This window comes from Corvus brachyrhynchos, unplaced genomic scaffold (assembly GCF_000691975.1).
Source record: "Corvus brachyrhynchos isolate BGI_N302 unplaced genomic scaffold, ASM69197v1 scaffold80, whole genome shotgun sequence".
NCBI lineage: Eukaryota > Metazoa > Chordata > Aves > Passeriformes > Corvidae > Corvus > Corvus brachyrhynchos.
The window spans coordinates 14,356,133-14,373,665 of record NW_008236769.1 but is presented as its reverse complement, the minus strand read 5'-3'; the positions used below and the strand labels follow the sequence as shown (position 1 = coordinate 14,373,665).

At 40.6% G+C, this 17,533-nt stretch overlaps 1 protein-coding gene across 1 annotated transcript in view; it reads left to right on the top strand.

Moving 5' to 3' along the window:
• POLR1A (RNA polymerase I subunit A) overlaps window positions 1-17,533 on the top strand; it is a 29,803-nt gene that overhangs the window by 11,070 nt on the left and 1,200 nt on the right. The window contains exons 16-33 of the mRNA XM_017727775.1: window positions 429-612; window positions 1,871-1,953; window positions 2,066-2,224; window positions 2,558-2,656; window positions 3,534-3,686; window positions 3,871-3,953; window positions 4,705-4,870; window positions 5,360-5,581; window positions 6,665-6,879; window positions 7,523-7,690; window positions 8,362-8,497; window positions 9,238-9,395; window positions 10,316-10,430; window positions 11,048-11,164; window positions 11,894-12,175; window positions 12,773-12,973; window positions 13,720-13,837; window positions 15,043-15,207. Coding sequence (XP_017583264.1) covers window positions 429-612; window positions 1,871-1,953; window positions 2,066-2,224; window positions 2,558-2,656; window positions 3,534-3,686; window positions 3,871-3,953; window positions 4,705-4,870; window positions 5,360-5,581; window positions 6,665-6,879; window positions 7,523-7,690; window positions 8,362-8,497; window positions 9,238-9,395; window positions 10,316-10,430; window positions 11,048-11,164; window positions 11,894-12,175; window positions 12,773-12,973; window positions 13,720-13,837; window positions 15,043-15,207 — 2,824 coding nt within the window. The remainder of the gene's footprint in view (window positions 1-428; window positions 613-1,870; window positions 1,954-2,065; window positions 2,225-2,557; window positions 2,657-3,533; window positions 3,687-3,870; window positions 3,954-4,704; window positions 4,871-5,359; window positions 5,582-6,664; window positions 6,880-7,522; window positions 7,691-8,361; window positions 8,498-9,237; window positions 9,396-10,315; window positions 10,431-11,047; window positions 11,165-11,893; window positions 12,176-12,772; window positions 12,974-13,719; window positions 13,838-15,042; window positions 15,208-17,533) is intronic.

Here is a 17,533-nt window from a genome sequence, read left to right as displayed (position 1 = left end):
AACTCTGGGGGTTGGGCTGGGCTGTGTTGTATTAAAATGGCGTGAGAAATGGGGAGGGAAGCAGGGAGGTGACAAAGTTGGGAGCAGATATTTTGCAAGAAGTTACTGTCAGAAGTGGGTGATTAAAGGATAGGCCGGGGAGTCAGGAAAAACTCTCTGTAGTCCTGACTTATGTAGATTCCATCTCTTTTTGTTAGACCATGTGTCTTTATTGTCAGACTTTATAGGTGGAAAACCAGAGATGGTGTTAGAAATTTCTACTATAAATTCTAGAAGTATAGATAATCTGACCATTTAACTGTTCACCAATATGTGAGCTTTTTAAACTTAAACCTATTTTCACATAGATTACACACAAAAACCTGTAGAGGTCATAGTAAGATCAGAATTTCTGTTTTCCTGACTCAAAGCTGTGTTCTATTATTTAGGTTATTATCAGAGATGGGGAATTACTGTGTGGAGTCTTGGACAAAGCTCACTTTGGCAGCTCTGCCTATGGCCTGGTCCACTGCTGCTATGAGATCTATGGGGGTGAAACCAGTGGGAAAGTGCTGACGTGTCTGGGGCGCCTCTTCACTGCTTACCTGCAGCTGTACAGGGGATTTACCATGGGTGAGTAACTGCAGCAGTGCAGTGCTGTAGTGCAGCACCTCCTGAGGTATAAACCAGACATTGTTGGGCATAATACATGCTAATTCTGTTAATAAAATTTGGCAAGACTGCCCTTGAGTGGGATAGCTGCCTGCCAGCCTTTTTTTGATCTTGTTTTTTTGTTGGTGCACAGCTGGCCTTCTAAACATAAAGAGAAAACACAAGTCTTGAGTATGTCCAACAAGTTCTCTCTTTTGTCCTGCCTAGTCAAAGTTTGCACAGTCAACATGTCTTGGGTTGAAATTTTGTTTAGAGCAAAACCTTGTGTTTGCTTCTTGGAAAAATAATTACTGCATAGAAAGCAGAACAGCTGACAAAGCTGTTAAGGGGTTGTTAATCAAGTCTTGCACATCACATTCTACGGTAAAACTTTTGGTAAATGTTTGACTTTCATCACGGCTTTTCAAACTCTCACAGGAGTTACAAAGACAGTCACCTGTTAGCAGTAGTGAGGGACCAACAGACTGCTGTGAGCAGGGAAAAGGGAAGGGCATCTTTTGGAGTGAGGAAGGGGATTGATTGACTGTAAGACCCAGGACTCTTGAGAGCCAGGGTGCAAAAACTAGTTAGGAAAAGATAACAAGCCTGGGATCACTAGGCAGTTAAAACATCAGAAAAACAGAAGTGAGACTGGAGCAGGAGTTTGGGATTTGGTGTTTTGACACAGCCATTTTAGTGGCTGTGGCAAGACTCCTTACAAATAGCTTACAAGAGTTAGGGTTCCAGTGTTTAACCTGTTCCCTGGTCCTGTCGTCACAAGAGTCTGTATTTTTTATTTTTCTTTTTTAAAAAAGCTAAGAAATGCCAGACTGTAAAAAGTTCAGCTAATAGGAATTTTGATGCGGATGGAAGAAGAAAAGCAGTTTGACGTGGCTGGTCCATAAAGCATTAGTTTGTGCAAATGCACCAATTAAGATTTTTTCAGAGACTGTTGAAGTTAAGACTTCTTAAATTAGGCAGTTGATTTTGCACCCTCACTGCTTAGCTGATGTTGCTCTTTTTTTTTCTTATGGTGTACAGTAACTTCTCCATCCAAAAGCTACTCAGATTTTTTTCTTCTTGTCAAACTGCAGACCCTGAGTCTAACCATTATTATTAACTTTAATTGTGACTTTCTTTTCCTGACACCAGGAAAAGAAAATCCCTGACACCAGCTGTGGTTCCTTCCTTGATTCTTGTTCGGTTTAGACCATTGTATTCTGTCTCTTACCTTTAACAGGGATTGAAGATATTTTGGTTAAACCTGAAGCAGATCATAAAAGAAAAAAAATCATTGAAAGGTCGAGGCAGAGTGGTATTGAAGTAAGTCTGTTCTGCAATTTTTTTTTTTCTTCCATAATGCAAAATTTTTGAAATCCTGCCTTGTTCAGTTATGCCTACTTAACACCTAAAACTTCCTGTATTTTACTTTCAGGCTGTTAGAGCTGCTCTTAATTTGCCAGAAACAGCATCATGTGAGGAGGTCCAAGGGAAGTGGCAGGATGCCCATCTGTGCAAAGACCAGAGGGATTTTAACATGGTTGATATGAAGTTCAAGGAGGAAGTAAACAATTACAACAATGAAGTTAACAAGGTTGGCATCGAGGCATCTGTGCATACTAATCTTGTTTGGAGACTTTGTTATTAAGTTAGTGAATGTGGCTAAGCGGTGCCTGACTCTTCTGGAGGCTGAAGCTTTCCATCTGTCCCCAGTATGAGGCTCCACATGCTGCCTCTCCTCCTCAGCCTTGTCCTCCCTGAGTGAGAAGATGGTTTAGTATTCGAGATGCTTTTAAAATTATAAATAGCAATGTTTGTGATTACTCATTGTTTCACTTTGTTAAAGCCTTGAACAGGAATTTCTCTGGTTTATTGTTTTATTAATAATGTTTGGTTTTGTTCCCTTCACTCCCCCACAACTCTGTAGGTTTGCATGCCTCTAGGTCTCCACAGGAGCTTTCCAGAGAACAATTTGCAGTTGATGGTACAGTCAGGAGCCAAAGGATCCACTGTAAACACAATGCAGGTAATGACAGCCAGAATATACTTAGCAGCTACGTATGCTGATGTGATGTGTCCTAGAATGTAAGCTGTTGGGAAACTCTTCTGGGGATATCTAGTACCAGAGCAAGGTTTTCATTCTGGACTTTGGCATGAAAAAATGTTAGAAGAATGTAATAAAGACCTCAGTGGGTGATGGAAGAGAGTCAGTGTTTATTGTAGCCTATTTTTGAATCGCTCCTCAGTACATGAGGATTTATTGAAATAGCAGACCTGCTTTTTAGAAGGAATGCTGCAGTTTATACAAACAAACCAACTGTAGGAGAAATAACTTTTCCTGGCCTCTGTTGAAGACTGACCCTCTCCTTCTTCAACTTCTGAATAGGAACAACATTATCTTTGGTTTTGGTAGACGTGTCAAGGATACATTTTCATTTTACCTTTTGCAGCACAGACACCAAGCAAGAGACACTCTATAAATAAACACCCTCTAAAATGGAGTCAATGACCACAGCTCAAAAGAGAGAGCATTTTGGGTTGAGGTTTTTGTTCTGGTTTTAGTACACTGCTGAGAGGTGGTGAGGGTAATGTAGGGACCTAAAAAATATTTAAGTATTTTAAGTTTCACATCTCTGTGTTAAAATAAATAAACAGAAAGAGAATGGTAATGTTGAGGATGAGTCTGAGTACTGGAATAACTTAAAAAAACCAGGTGAGATATCCATGCCTTTTCTGCCCCTCAATAGCAAGAACATTTTGTGAACAATTCCACAATGAGCTACACAGCATTTACTGAGCAGTTGACCTTTTTTAACTGTATTTTTCAAGAAAAAATATTAAGCTTATGTGAACAGAAAGTTGGATGGAAAAGTGATGTTTCCTTTTTTCCTGTCCCCATTTAGATTTCTTGTTTGCTGGGCCAGATTGAGTTGGAAGGCCGAAGACCCCCACTGATGGCATCTGGCAAATCACTGCCATGTTTCCAGCCTTATGATTTTTCCCCTAGCTCAGGAGGATTTGTGACCGGCAGATTTCTCACTGGGATCAGACCTTCTGTAAGTTTAATACTGCTTGTGTTGATACTGAAGTTTGTTTGAGTCTTGGTATTTTAATACAGAGTATCTGCAATTATGGATAAATGGAGTTTGTTCACCCTGGTTTCATATGAAGCTTTTGAGGAAGAACATAAATTGCCAGTGTTGATGCACTGAATGCTGATGGTATTGTGCTTGTGTTCAGGAATTCTTCTTTCACTGCATGGCTGGCAGGGAAGGTCTTGTGGATACAGCTGTCAAACCCAGCCGTTCTGGGTACCTGCAAAGGTAAGAGGCCTGGTTACCAACTGGAGCCTTTAAAAGGTCCTTGGTTGGTTGGTTGATTTTTCTCTTCATTATTTTTTTTTTGTGAGAGGGTACTGTAGGCTGGAAGTGCCTGTATTGCTTAGATTAACTTCATTGTACTTGATTTTTTACAAAAGAGTCTGAATGCTGAATGTCTGTTCTAAGCCAAATTTTCTAGAGATCTAGATCAACCAGAACATTATAATGTCAAGCTTGTCTCTGGAACATAACAGCAGTTGCTTCTCCTTTTGCAGAAGTCTTTTTCCTCATACAAATATAGATAGGTGTACAAGCTCCAGGCAACTCTAGTTTTTCTTGGCCACGTTGAGTGGATCTTGTCTTTACTCAAGCAACCCCTCCTGTATATGTAGGAGAAAATGTAACTTTTCGGTTGGTTCAGAGGGTAGTGAGGAGTTCTAAAGGAGGGATGCCCCCTTCTTTCAGAAAACTGTTAAAGAGTGACAGCAGAAATAGAGAGTAATTTACTGTTTCATTTTAAGTCAGATCAGTCCAAGGAAACTGGAGGGAGCAACATGCTGCAAGCTTTGCAAATTAAGCATTTCTCATGAGTGTTGTGTCTGTAGGATTTTGGCTTCCAGAATTCCTGATCAGCCCTTAAATACACTTAATATAAGTTAAAAACAGTGGTTTTTGTGTTAGTTATATCATCCTTGTTGCTTTGTAGCCTCTTAACAGCATTTTTCTTTTCTTTATTTTTTTCCCTCTGGAATAGGTGTATCATAAAACATTTGGAAGGGCTGGTAGTTCAGTATGACCTGACTGTACGAGACAGTGATGGCAGCGTGGTGCAGTTTCTCTATGGAGAAGATGGGCTTGATATCCCTAAAACTCAGTTCTTACAACCTGAGCAGTTTCCTTTCATTGCAGAAAACTACGAGGTAGAACACCTAAATCTTAAGCATTAATGAGGGGTGAAGGGGAGACTGAAACATGTGGTTAACATCTGGCATATCTGTCAGGGTTCCAGGGGTAACATTTGTTTGTCTCAGTTACTTTCAGACTAATACACAATTTTATTTGCCATTGTATTCAAAATATGGAAGCAATCTGAAGTCTGCAGCGTGATTTAAGCAGTCTCAAGTGCACCAAGCACTGTCTGTTTTAACTCTGCACTTGAATTCAACAATGATGACTTCACTTTTCAGTCTGTCAAGTTTGATTAACTTCTTTTACCAGTATCATCACTGCTTATTAGAGAATGGCGATAATAACATAAAGTATAAGGAGTTTTGTCTCAGTTGAGTTGAAAACCAAATTTGAAAATTGTTTTCCAGCAGTGACAGCAGATGACCTTTTCAGTTTGCTTTGCCTTTTCTGGTACAATGACGACAGAGAGAAGAATAATCACACAAATTACTTTCTTACAGGTAATCCAGAAGACAAACCATCTGGATGAAGCTTTAGCAAGGATGGAGTCTTACCAAGCTAAGCAGCAGTTTAAAGCCATCAAAAAGTGGAGAGCCAGGCACCAAAACTCTGTGCAAAGAGAAGGAGGCTTTCTGTTGTTTTCCCAGAAGAAACTGGCAAGTGTGAAAGCACAGCTTCCAGGAGGTGAAATGAAGAATGGAAGAGATCCTGCTACTTTACAGGTGACACAGTAGCAGTTGAATTGACCAACCCCTTCAAAAGAAGTTGCAGTAATCAGTTTTGGGGTTTTTTTAAATTGCTCTGTGTATCCTGAAGTGTTTCCCAGTCTAACTAAACAAGTTACCTTTTAAAGGAATCATGTCAACTGTGTGGATGATGAAGCTGAGATTTATTAAGGTCTGTGGGCCCCAGCGCTAGGGCAGGGCTAAAAACTGGGATAAATCTGGTTTTAGTAAACAGGTCATGTTTGTGGATGGTTTGGGTGGATTGTTTTTGTTTGGTGGTGGTGGGTTGTTTTGTTTTTTTCATGTACACAAAGTAAATCTCCCTTGCATGGACAGCTCTCTGCTAGCTGGATGAGAGCCTGTTTGAATGCCAAAGACCAGAAGGCTGAGCCAGCCTTGCCAGGTGTTTCCAAAAAATGCTCTTGCTTAAGCCACTTGTCCATCATGGCACTGATCTCTATGATATGGCTTCTAAGGAAGATTGTGTGTATGGACACAAAATGTAGACGGGTCCTGCTTCACAGCCTTGCTGTCACAAGGAATTTACCCTGGTGGAACGAGGGCAGTTAGCATGAAACCCCAGGTCGAAGGTGTTGAGAGATGGCTCTGTGAGCTTGTCTGCAAAAGTTGTTTTTCCTAATCAGTGGTTCATTTATTGAGCTGTGCTGAATTTGTGTTGCTCTTGAAACTTTTTGATAACAAGCTCCTTTGTAATGCCAGCTTTGGACAGGCAAGGTGAGAGTCAGCTAGGAGCAAAGGTTTAAGTATATTGAGGGTGTTCAGTCCCAGTTGAAATTACTCTCTGAGGCCTTATTTCACTGATTTCTGGAGTAGTTACTATGGATACATAAGTTGGGGTATTTCAGGCTTGTAAAGCATCTTGAAATCATTTGGGCTCAAAAGTGTTAAATATCAGAAAAAGGAGAACGCCATATTTGTAGCTGAGCTGTTTGCTGTGTTGTGTACACCCTTACATTCTGCACAGCTTATCTTTTCCTCCTTCACTGCTGCTTGATTGCTCATGGTCTTACTGCTCATGTGGATAAACCAGTCAGCTTAAAAACTTCCTCTCATTTTCAGTTGTTGAAGATGTGGTATGAGCTCGATGAGAAGAAACGAAGGAAGTATCTGAAGAAGACAAATAAGTGTCCTGACCCAAGCCTTGGGGTTTGGCGTCCAGATACCAATTTTGCATCTGTTTCAGAAACATTTGAAAATGGAGTCGAAGGTTATATCAGTAAATGGGAATCTGAGAACAGCCGGAGTTACATGCAGTCAGCACTTTCTGCTGATAGGTAAAAAGCTCTGAGTGTCTTCTTTTTTGCATTGAGCCAAAACCAAAAAAAACCTTTTAGGAGTGAGTTTGCTAAAACTGAAAAGTCTTTACCAAGTCTTGTTTCTGTTGTGGCCTTTGTGAAACTAAGCAGTGAGTTTCAGAATGGTTCTTGAAAGCCAAACGTGCTTAGTGTGCAGTGGAGAGGCTCTGGTTATCTGTTCCTTCCAAACCTGAATTTTCTGTGCTGCTGAGAGCTTTAGCAAAGGCTCTCTGGAACAACGGCAATGTATTGCTGTCCCCATACATATAAAATAATACTTTATAGTAACCTTGAAAACCAAAGTATGCTCTTGATGCACCTTGGAGTTAGCAGGGCAGTTAAGAAGTCCAAGTGGGAATAAATGGGCTCTCTTTTGACATTCTGGGAATTGGCAGCAGAAACAAAATACAGTTTGGCCAAGGCCCCAGTTCTGTGTTAATGGGCTGTGTTTGTCAGATCAGATGGGGATAGACAATTTTACCGTTTCTGGAGTGTATTTGTCTGTAAGCTACCAGGAGTGATTGGCTCAAAGATGTAACTTTATTGAACTGAGTAATGATTGATTCTTTTCTGAGTTTATTATTTTTTATGTTGAGCTAAACCTCTTTTTCCCTGTCTACAGATTAAAGGATCTGTTGTATTTAAAGTGGCAGCGTTCTCTTTGTGACCCAGGAGAAGCTGTGGGGCTTCTTGCAGCTCAGAGTATTGGGGAACCTTCGACACAGATGACTCTGAACACCTTTCACTTTGCTGGCAGAGGTGAAATGAATGTCACATTGGGTATTCCAAGGTGAGAAAACTGTGTCCTCAATGGGCCCTTTATTTTAGGCACTTAGAGATATAATTGTGCTTAATCTCACTGGCAGGTATATGTGTGAATATTGAGGGTGAACAGTCCTTCAGTTTACTTGTAAATTGTGCTTGTTCAGAACTATTTTAATGTTTTACAGTTTTCCAGTTATTTTGGTTTGTTTTCCAGATTCTAAATATCTGGGAAGGTCCCTTACTGTAATCTGATATACAGCAAATCATCCGTTTATTTGGAATAATGTGGGTCCTGACCTGGCCTCATGTGGGAGTGTGTGATGCCTTAGGTGGGAGGGGATTGTGTTGCTTCAGAGAAGCAGGGGAGGGGAAGAACATACGAGGAAGCATCCATTATGCATCTGTAGGAAAAAGACCTCATTAGTCCTTCTGTTCTTGGAACAATTTATTATCATCTATTCTCTTCCCATAACTGGGGGAATAATCTAATTGAGGCAGTGGGGCTGCTGTTGTGCTGTGCCTGGTGGGGAACCAGAGCAGAGCAAAGGAGCAGTGCAGTGTAACCACAGCTCTTGGTGCACACGGCTTTGGTGGAACTGCCAGTTGCTGCATGCAGCCCAGTTAAATGAACTAGATAATTACTTGATTGCTTAGTGCTTTTATTGCTTAATTTGAATGGTCATTCTTTGTTTAAAGGTTGCGGGAAATACTGATGGTGGCCAGCTCAAACATTAAAACACCGATGATGAGTGTTCCTGTGTTCAATACCAAGAAAGCTCTCAAGAAGGTGAAACAGCTTAAGAAACAGCTCACGAGAGTATGCTTAGCTGAGGTGAGCCTCCTTTTCAGTGCATCCTTTGAGAGTCAGCAAAACAAACTCTCCTCTTTGAGCTCATCAGTGGTTTGCTGTGCCACAGTCTTTGGCTTTTTCTCAAGCACATTTTTGTCAGCCTGTAGACTTGGAGGGTTTCTGTTTTATCTTTGAGACAAGCTAATCTGGCTGTGATTGACATAGTCAGAGCCCAGATAAAGACCTTTCTGTCTGTCCCCCCCCCTTCCTAATCTCACACAAATGGCTGTGCTCAGTAGAAGCAAAATGTGTCTCTGTGGAGACTCAATACACTGGGATGTGTTCTGTGTTCCCTCTCTTCCTGGGAGGGTACCCTTGTGCTCTCCTACATGCCCTATCCTCTTCTGTTTTACTCTTGAGAGTTTCATGAAAGCAGCAAGGATCAGGTTAAGACTTAGCTATGTGCTGGAATAGTGTCCTGCTCCATGAGCATGGTCAGAAAAATGAAGATGTTGGCACCCTGAGAAGGGTAATCTCTTGCGAAGGAGTTGGGTGGGAGGTGAGGCTGTTCTTCCAGTATTGTCTGAATTAATTGTTGGGAAGACTTTAAGCCAAAAAGTGCAGTAGGGTAGAGTCCTTTTACCCAGGAGCAAAGCCTCCAGAAAAGTTTGCTAGTTAGCCTTGTGTAATTCTGGTTTCCTGTGGAAAGCACTGGAACTGCAGGAAGTAAATGAAGTGTCTTTATCAAAGGAGTAACATTCCCACTTGGGAATGTTTTGTAGGTCTTGCAGAAAGTGGACATTGAGGAATCCCTGCATGTGAAGCACAAGCTGAACAAGCATCACCTCTACAAAATCAAATTCCATTTCTTGCCCCATGAGGATTACCGAGAGGAGAAGTGTGTGAAGCCCAGGCAGATCTTGCACTTCATGGAAACAAGGTGTGTGTGCTTTCAGATACTTCAATGTTTTTTCCTCTTTTGCCTTTTTATGGGTTTTGCATGTTGTTGATTACAGCTGGTGTGGCTTCTAGAGCAACAGTTCCAGCAGACGTGCAGAAAGCATTTACACAGTTGCTTTTATGTCTTGCACAAAACTGTGGATCTGTGGCATACTGGCCGTGCAGAATTGCATCAGGGCAGATCTTTCACATGTCTCTGATACACTCATGCTCAGGAACATCTCATTCCTTTGGATGCTTAAGCATTTATTACCAGCAAAAACATTTGAATGCTTTAGGCATCCTTTGGTGCTCTCACTGAACAGACCTAAACTTTATTTCTTACTATTTATAAAAAATCCATTAATCAGAAAAGGCTGGTTTATTTTCCCCCCTTTCTTTTTAACCCTTGTTTCTATCCTTTTGACTGACCAAATTTGTGTAGTTAAAAGTAGAACATTTAATGATAAGGGTCTATTGAAAGCTATTTTTTGCTTTGTAAAAAGGCTGCATTGATTTCTTCCTCCTGCAGGCCGCATGAGTTCAAGCTGGGTTACTTTATTTTGTATGTGTTTGTTGGTTTAAAAAAGAAAAAAAGTCCAGTAATGAACCATGTCTTCTGAAGGTCAATTTGATGTGCAGATTTTATATCTAGATGAGTGTTTAATTTTATGCTTTGGATGCATGGCTACATCTGTAACAGTAACAGAGCTCATACCAACCTTTTGATTCCTAAGTGAATGAGAAAGAGCTGAGAAAAATGATTTGCCTTATCCTTGAAGTACTTTTGCATCCAGTAGGGAATAATGTGAATTATGAATTGACTGTTTTCTTAATCAAAATAAATTAATTTTTTGACAACTTCAGACTGACAGTGTGGCACTGCTCAGCTTTGACATTCTGGGTTGCTTCTTCTGTCAGGTTCTTTAAAGTTTTTCTGGAAGCAATTAAAAGAAAGACTACAAAGATGGCATCTTTTAATGAAGTCAGCACTCGGAAGACAACTCGGAAGGATTTAGATGATGACCAAGACAAGGTACAGAAGAACATTACCTGAAAAATGCCTCACTTCCTTTCAGTGTTTTTGGGAAACAGAATTTGGAAAAGTGTAGCGTGTTTCAGTGTACACTAAATGTGTGAATACTAAATTACTACTTAAATGTTTTCTTCACATGTAAACTGTCTTTGCATTCTCATAAAATTAACAAGGAAATTAAAGTTTTTGTGTATTTAAATCATGATTTACTTAGGACTGTATTCCAAAGTGCCTGTTTATTTTAGTTTCTCTGAGACAAAAGCATTTTACTCTGCTTGCTCCCAGATCAATGTCCTGTTGTAGCAGTGGTTGTCAAAACTTTGGGGAAGGTCCTTTGTTCATTGAAGTGCTTTTGCATGTTCCTTCTGCCCCTCCTCTCCCATCAAGGACTGTCAGAAGCAGAGTGACAGCTTATCCATCTTGTAGACATTCATCTTGTTACAGTTACCAGGCGTGTGAGTTCGTTTCTTTATAGTAGTGGACATACAGAAATTAATTTGTCTGTAAAGGTAGAACATTGGACAAGGGATTGTTAAACTCCAGATGTTTGGCTAAAGCCTTCAGATGCTTTCAATACTTCCTAGCAGTCATCCTGATTCTCTGTCATGAATCTTTAGACACTGAATAGTCTGGAAGCTGTAGCAGAGGAGGAAGAGAACATTGTTGATGCAGAAGCTGATGAAGGGGATGGTGATGCCACAGAAGTAAAACGGAGGAAGAACCAGGAAGAAGAGGTAATGACTTCATAGGTGCTCAGCACTGCTCTTTAATTCCCTGTTTCTTCTGTGTTTGAGTTGGGAAGAAAAATTCCCACTGAAGCAAAATGCTGAAAAAACCCAAACCCCACTTGAGAGGAGATAGGAAAGTCTCTGCTTTGGGCTGAACAGTTTTCATTTGGCTCTTTTCTGAAGCCTTGTTCTTCAGGCATTTGGGTAGATGTGTCTGACAATCAGGCTGTCTGTGCCGAAGTTCACCTTAACCTTTTGCTAATTTTAGGCCATTAATCATTTTTAAAACTTTACTTTTACTGTGGTTCTTAAAAAATATTCTCCCTGCATGTTTCTTTGTGTTCAGTACTTCATAATTGCATCTTAAAAGATGGGGTGCTGTAATATCAGCAAGAGGGTGGGGTAGTTGAAAATCCTGAGGGAATCCCATCATCAGAGTTGGATTATGGGAAGAAATTAGACTTTTCAGGGAGAGAAAACAAAATTCTTCTACAGTCTCAACATCCTCTAGCATCCTGGACTACGCTAAGGAATAATGGTAAGATTATAGAGAAATAAAGGCTGAACTGAATCTGTTGTATTATTTTCTTTACAACAAAATGGCATTTTCTTTGTGCCATAGGGGTGAAATCCTTGCAACTCAGCAGTGAAGAATATTCCTGAATTAAACTGTTCATGGTGTGCTATCTCTGTACAGGTTCTGGCTCAGATAAACACAACAATGTTTCTTTGCAGGTCGATTATGAGAGTGAAGAAGAGAACGGGGAAGAAAACGTTAATGAGAATCCAGAAGATGAAGAGGCTGAATCTGAAAAAGAAGAAGGGACTCCTGGTGCTGAAGAGGATCAGAACAGAGCAGAGGGTGAAGATTCTCAGAATCCTTCCTTTCTGTCTCAGACTAAAAAAGGGAAAGATCGATTGCTTCAGTCAGCAGAGGTGCGCGTGAGCGCTGTTGTGGAGAGCCACCCATCCATACAGGATTACACGTTTGACACCGAAAACGAGCTCTGGTGTGAGGTAAGGTGGAACATCAGTGGATGGTTGCACAGTGGTTTCATGTAGCTCCCATAACAAATGGATCTTTTCAGTGCAGTGCTGCTGTTTTGTCTCAGCAATCCTATATGAATACAGAAAGCGGCACTACAAGTGTCATTTTTGATGTCATTTTTAGTAATGTCTCATTTTCAGAACAACTCATGTAACTTTTTTTAATAACAGTTTTTTGACAGGTCTGTTGTGTTTTAATCTTTAAGTATATAATGGTCTGCTGTGTAGCCCTTGATGAATAAAAGTGATGGCTGGACTGCTGAAAAAAAATGTAAACGTCTTAAAAAACAAATAAAAGTATGTACCTGTCCCCCTCCAAAAAAAAAGCGCCATCCCTAAAAAGCAGTCGTTGTAAATTCAGAGACCTTGAAAGCAATGTGGATGAATTATCCTGGGATGGGGAGTGCACATTAACATCATTCAGCTCTAATTCCAGTCAAACATTTATGTTCCTAAACACACAATGAGGGTAATTGCAGTGGTCTTCTTTTTGCCTAAAGAGAAGTGTGCTGGTTATTGAGCCTGATGTTCAAGCCTCCTTACACTGTGGGGTTTTTTTCCCATTAGGTTTCCTTGGCATTGCCACTGACCAAGGTGTACTTCGACCTCTCCTCGCTGCTGGCGTCCCTGGCGCGCAGCACGGTGATCCACGAGGTGAAGGGCATCACACGGTGCCTGCTGAATGAAAGTACCAACAAGGAGGGAGAGAAGGAATTCGTTCTCCACACAGAAGGGATAAACCTGACAGAGCTCTTCAGATACTCTGATGTGTGTAATCTTATTTCTAATCCCAGACTTGAATGATGTTTTATGTTCTGGGGGAGATGGTGGATGATGGATGTCATTTCAATTTCTCAGGGGTGATGTGTAGCCTTTTCAGCTCTTGAACTGTCTTCCTCCTCCTTTTTATTCTCAGATGTGTCCAGAGCTCAGCAGACCCTTTTTTCAAGGGCAGCTTGGGAATCAGTGTTTGTGCAGCAGCCAGTCCCTAATGACAGACGATTTCACACCATTCTTGTCTCTCATGTCTCTCTAAATGTTACTTGAGGGAGTTCTTCCATCTCAATGAATTGCAGTGCTTGGAGATGAATAGTTCTGTTATCCCATCTAGCGCATAGCTCTCCAAATACAGGATTGTTTTAAGCTGCATCTTCTCTTTTGCTGAAAGTTCTGGCTGGCTGAGATACACTGGGCATTGCATTGCATTGCATTGTTTGGAAGACTTTAACATGTATTTTGCTAGTTTGGCTTTTGTGATTTCAGTTAATTTTCTCCTGTGGTGAATTTTGACTCCAGTACTCCTATTCATGTATTTCATGCCACTTAACACAAATCCTCAGAATCATTTTTGTCTTGTTTTTCTCTGAGCTGCTGCCTAGTTGTTCTGTAACTGTTGGTGTTGCTTAAGCTCATGAAAACTGGAGGGAAAAAATCTATCTTAGTTTAGCTTAAATTATTTAGAAATACACAGCAACTATTGTCCTAACTTGTATCTCTGTTTTATCTGCTTTCAGATTTTGGACCTGAACAGACTTTATTCCAATGATATCCATGCCATGGCTAAGAATTACGGAATTGAATCAGCCCTGAGGGTGATTATAAAGGAAGTAAAAGATGTGTTTGCTGTATATGGTAGGATTTCTTTGTATTTTTAAAGATAGTCTTTAATACCATTTAGATGGGAAAATGCAGCCACATGCTTACAGTTACAGTTTTTCATGATCTTTTCATTTATGTGCGTATTTTTGAGTTGCAGTTTTTCATTCTTTTAATCATTATAGTCTCTTCTGTGAAGACCTTGTTAGTTAATTATTAGGTTTCTTTTAATCAGTAGAAAATTTACTAGGTGAGGTTGAATTTATTCCCCCTTCACAGAGTTCTTCCATTCTGGTGTATTTTTTGCAAGCTGAAAGGTCCAGACCAATTAATTATTAACGTCTAAGGAAGCCAACTGTTAGGCTTGTACAGTGGCCTTGAGAATAGGATCAATCTTGCCTCACTTTGCCTTTTTAATGGTGTGAGTGTAGGCTCCTGAGTTTTTGTATCTTTCCTAAAATAGCTGCACTGCATTGCCTGAATGTTTTTATCTGAGACAGATGATTCAAAGAGCCCAGCCTGGGGAGGCTGCATGATTTCATAGGCATAGTTCAGTGAGTGGAGTCTTGCTATGAATTAAACTATTGAAAAGAGGGAAGATCCATACAGTGGGAATTTTAGCAAGCAGTTATATCAAACAGATTCGCCAGCTGGCAGCCCAGAATGGTCTGACCTTCAAGTTGTTCAAGAATGGCTCAGTTAATGTTGACAGCTGTTAATGGTCCCCCATTACACTGAGTCCACAAGTGTTATTTAGGAATAAGTGCGGGTTTTTTTAGCCTAAACAGGGTTTTCTGTGAATGCTTGATGTCATGCATAGAGGACATCAGAACCTTTCTGACTCTGGGGCCCAGCTAATGCAGGCCACCAGGTGAGGGGTGAGAGCTCTGTCCATCCCAGATGGATGGATGTGTGATCCCTTTTTGTGTAAACAAGGATGGTGCAGACCTTTCCTGATATTAGAGAAACTCTGTTGCCTTACAGCATTCTTGACACTGCAGTTTCCCAGTCTTTTCATTTCAATTTGGAGAGATACTGGTTTTGCATTAGAGTGAGGTCTGCCTCTCCTGGATATTTGAGGGGCGCAGTTAAGCCAGAGACAGACTGCCAGAAGAATGTTAATAAAGATGTCCTCCAAGCTGCTTGGATTCAAGGGGTTTGATTTAGACCTGATTTGTTTAAAAAGCCCCACACACTTAGTCCTTGAATGCTCTGATGATTGCTCTTTCTTGTGTTCTAAGGAATTGTGGTAGACCCTCGACACCTTTCACTTGTGGCAGATTATATGTGTTTTGAAGGAATTTATAAACCACTGAGTCGTTTTGGAATTCAGTCCAACTCCTCCCCTCTGCAACAGATGACGTTTGAAACCAGCTACAAATTCTTGAAGGAAGCAACAATGATGGGTAAATGGTTTAGTTTGAGATCTCTTGCTGCAGCATTTCACATATGCTTGCTTTTTGTTGTAACTTTCCAGTATTTTGCATAATGCATAATTACATTAGAAAAAATGCCAGAGACAGAGATTTTAATTAAGCCCTTCCCTAGGAAAATGTTCCAGATGTTTTTTTAGTAAAATTCTGTCAGCTGAAATAAAGCTAGCTCCCACATGTAATTTGTGGGGTCTGTGACTCCTTTCTTTAAGAATTAGGGATTTTTACAACAAACCTTAAGGTTGTTAAGATTTGTTGCAGCAAAGCTTTATAACAGACTACTAAATCTGCCTTCTTCTGTCTCTACTATTAAAATTGTCTTCTCTGCTTTGTTTTTGTGCCTATGTTATAACTTCCATATCTTTCCCAGCCTTGCTATTCAGCATTTTATTTTGAGAACAGACCTCCTGGCTGTTACTTCGATTTAGCACTTTATCTTTGCTTTTTTCCATCCAAGACAGACAAAGGGTCAGACTCATTTGTCTAATGGTAGGTTTCTGGTGCCATTTGAGATTCCCAAGAGTATCCTTCTGCCCTGTAGTTGCCTTTCTGGAAAGTGTAAAGATCACACGGCTGTGTGGATCATTTAGGACATTTGGAACAGCACTAGCCATCTACATTTAACGCCGCCTATAAAACAAAAATTGTGCTTTAACTGTGCAATTTGACATTTTGTGTGATCTCAGGCTTTGGATACTAATTACATCTCCCTTTTGCAAATAAACTTGGTTTCTGTCACCTGCCAGTCAGACGCTTGCATTGCAAATGCTGCTGTGCTGTGTCCTTCCAGTTACAAATGGGAGGAGCTCTCAACATGATCTCTTCAGCTCCTGTCTTAAACTGCCTTGCACAGATGTCAGAGATATTTCTATCACTGAATTGCTTTTTGATAATGTTGTTTTATACCTTTTCTGGGAAGAAAGGTTGGGTTTTAATTAATAGCACTGGTTACAATTGACTTAATCTGAAAAACATAAAAGGAAAGTGTAAATCCAGGGTGAAATTAAAGAGAAGAGGATGTTTCTCGCTCAGTTTCACTCTCTGGATTTATGTTGTATCACATACTGACTTAGAAATGAAATCAGAGGAGGTTTTTGCTAAATAAAATGTAATGTATGGATAATATTATGAATAAAGACATGCAGTGCATGCTGACAGAAGGGCAGGGTGGCTTGGCAGGAACTGCAGTGATTACAAGCAGAGGGAGTTAATGATTTCACCACGCTGGAAATCAGAGTCATAATGGGGATTGCAGCAGCCTGGATCTAATTTGCTTTAATGTAACTGGTAACTTGACTGTACAGTTCAAGAGACACTGCAAGGATGCCTTGGCGCTGATGCCTTGAGCAGTAGGAAGGAAAGGAGGTTTGTGAGGCCGTGCACAGCTGACGTGAGCGGGGCTGTCAGAGCACACAGGCTGCTGAGCAGGACTCCTTCTGCAGGGAGCAAACTGCATCAGCAGTGAGATCCCTTGGGCTGTTTGCTCAGAGAACAACTCTTTGTTAACATCACATGAGCAAACAGGGCAGTAGGACTGTCCTCTTTAACAATCCAACAGAGGGGCTTTTTTTTCCTTCAGCTGACACACATTTAGGAGCAGCTATTAAATTATCCAGCTGTGACTGAGATCAGAGCAGTGAGCACATGCCATACACAGGGCTGTCTATGCTCCTGCCCCCACCCTCTGCATGATGGAAAGTTGCGTACATTTTGCTCAGTAGAATGAAGATAACCAAACTTAGCAGAAGTTTAATGATTTTATTTCCAATTTCCTACTGCTCTAATGATAAACTTTCAGCTTGCTGTAGTTAGGATGAATGAAAAACAGCCTGGATGCTTACAAAAACAGTGGAAGCAAAACAGTCCCAGCCATCTGGAGTGCTTCCAAATTTGTGTGACACTATTTCGCTACAGTGAGTAACCACAAAATCAAAGGAATTCATGGAATGTCTCTCCAGTGAAAAGTTCTCTTCATATCTAGCCAGAAGGATTTACAATACACATCAAAAGGATTCACTCTAACAAAGGAAAAAGGCAGCAATTTTTTAGTGATCTATTTAGTCCACAGGATGTGTTCACTGGAAGGTCAAATCTGTGTTCTCTTAGAATTCAGACTGTTTTGTCTTTCCATGTGGAATTGGGAAATTTTAGTAATGTGTGACCTAATTATTTGCTTGGACCAAAGATCGGGATGAGTTAATAGTTGTTGTAGGAGGGGTAGGAAGAGTTCTGGACTCCACTCCCAGAAATCCCAGTTCAGTGTGAACAGCAGGTGGCAGAACCTTTCTGAACCTGGGGG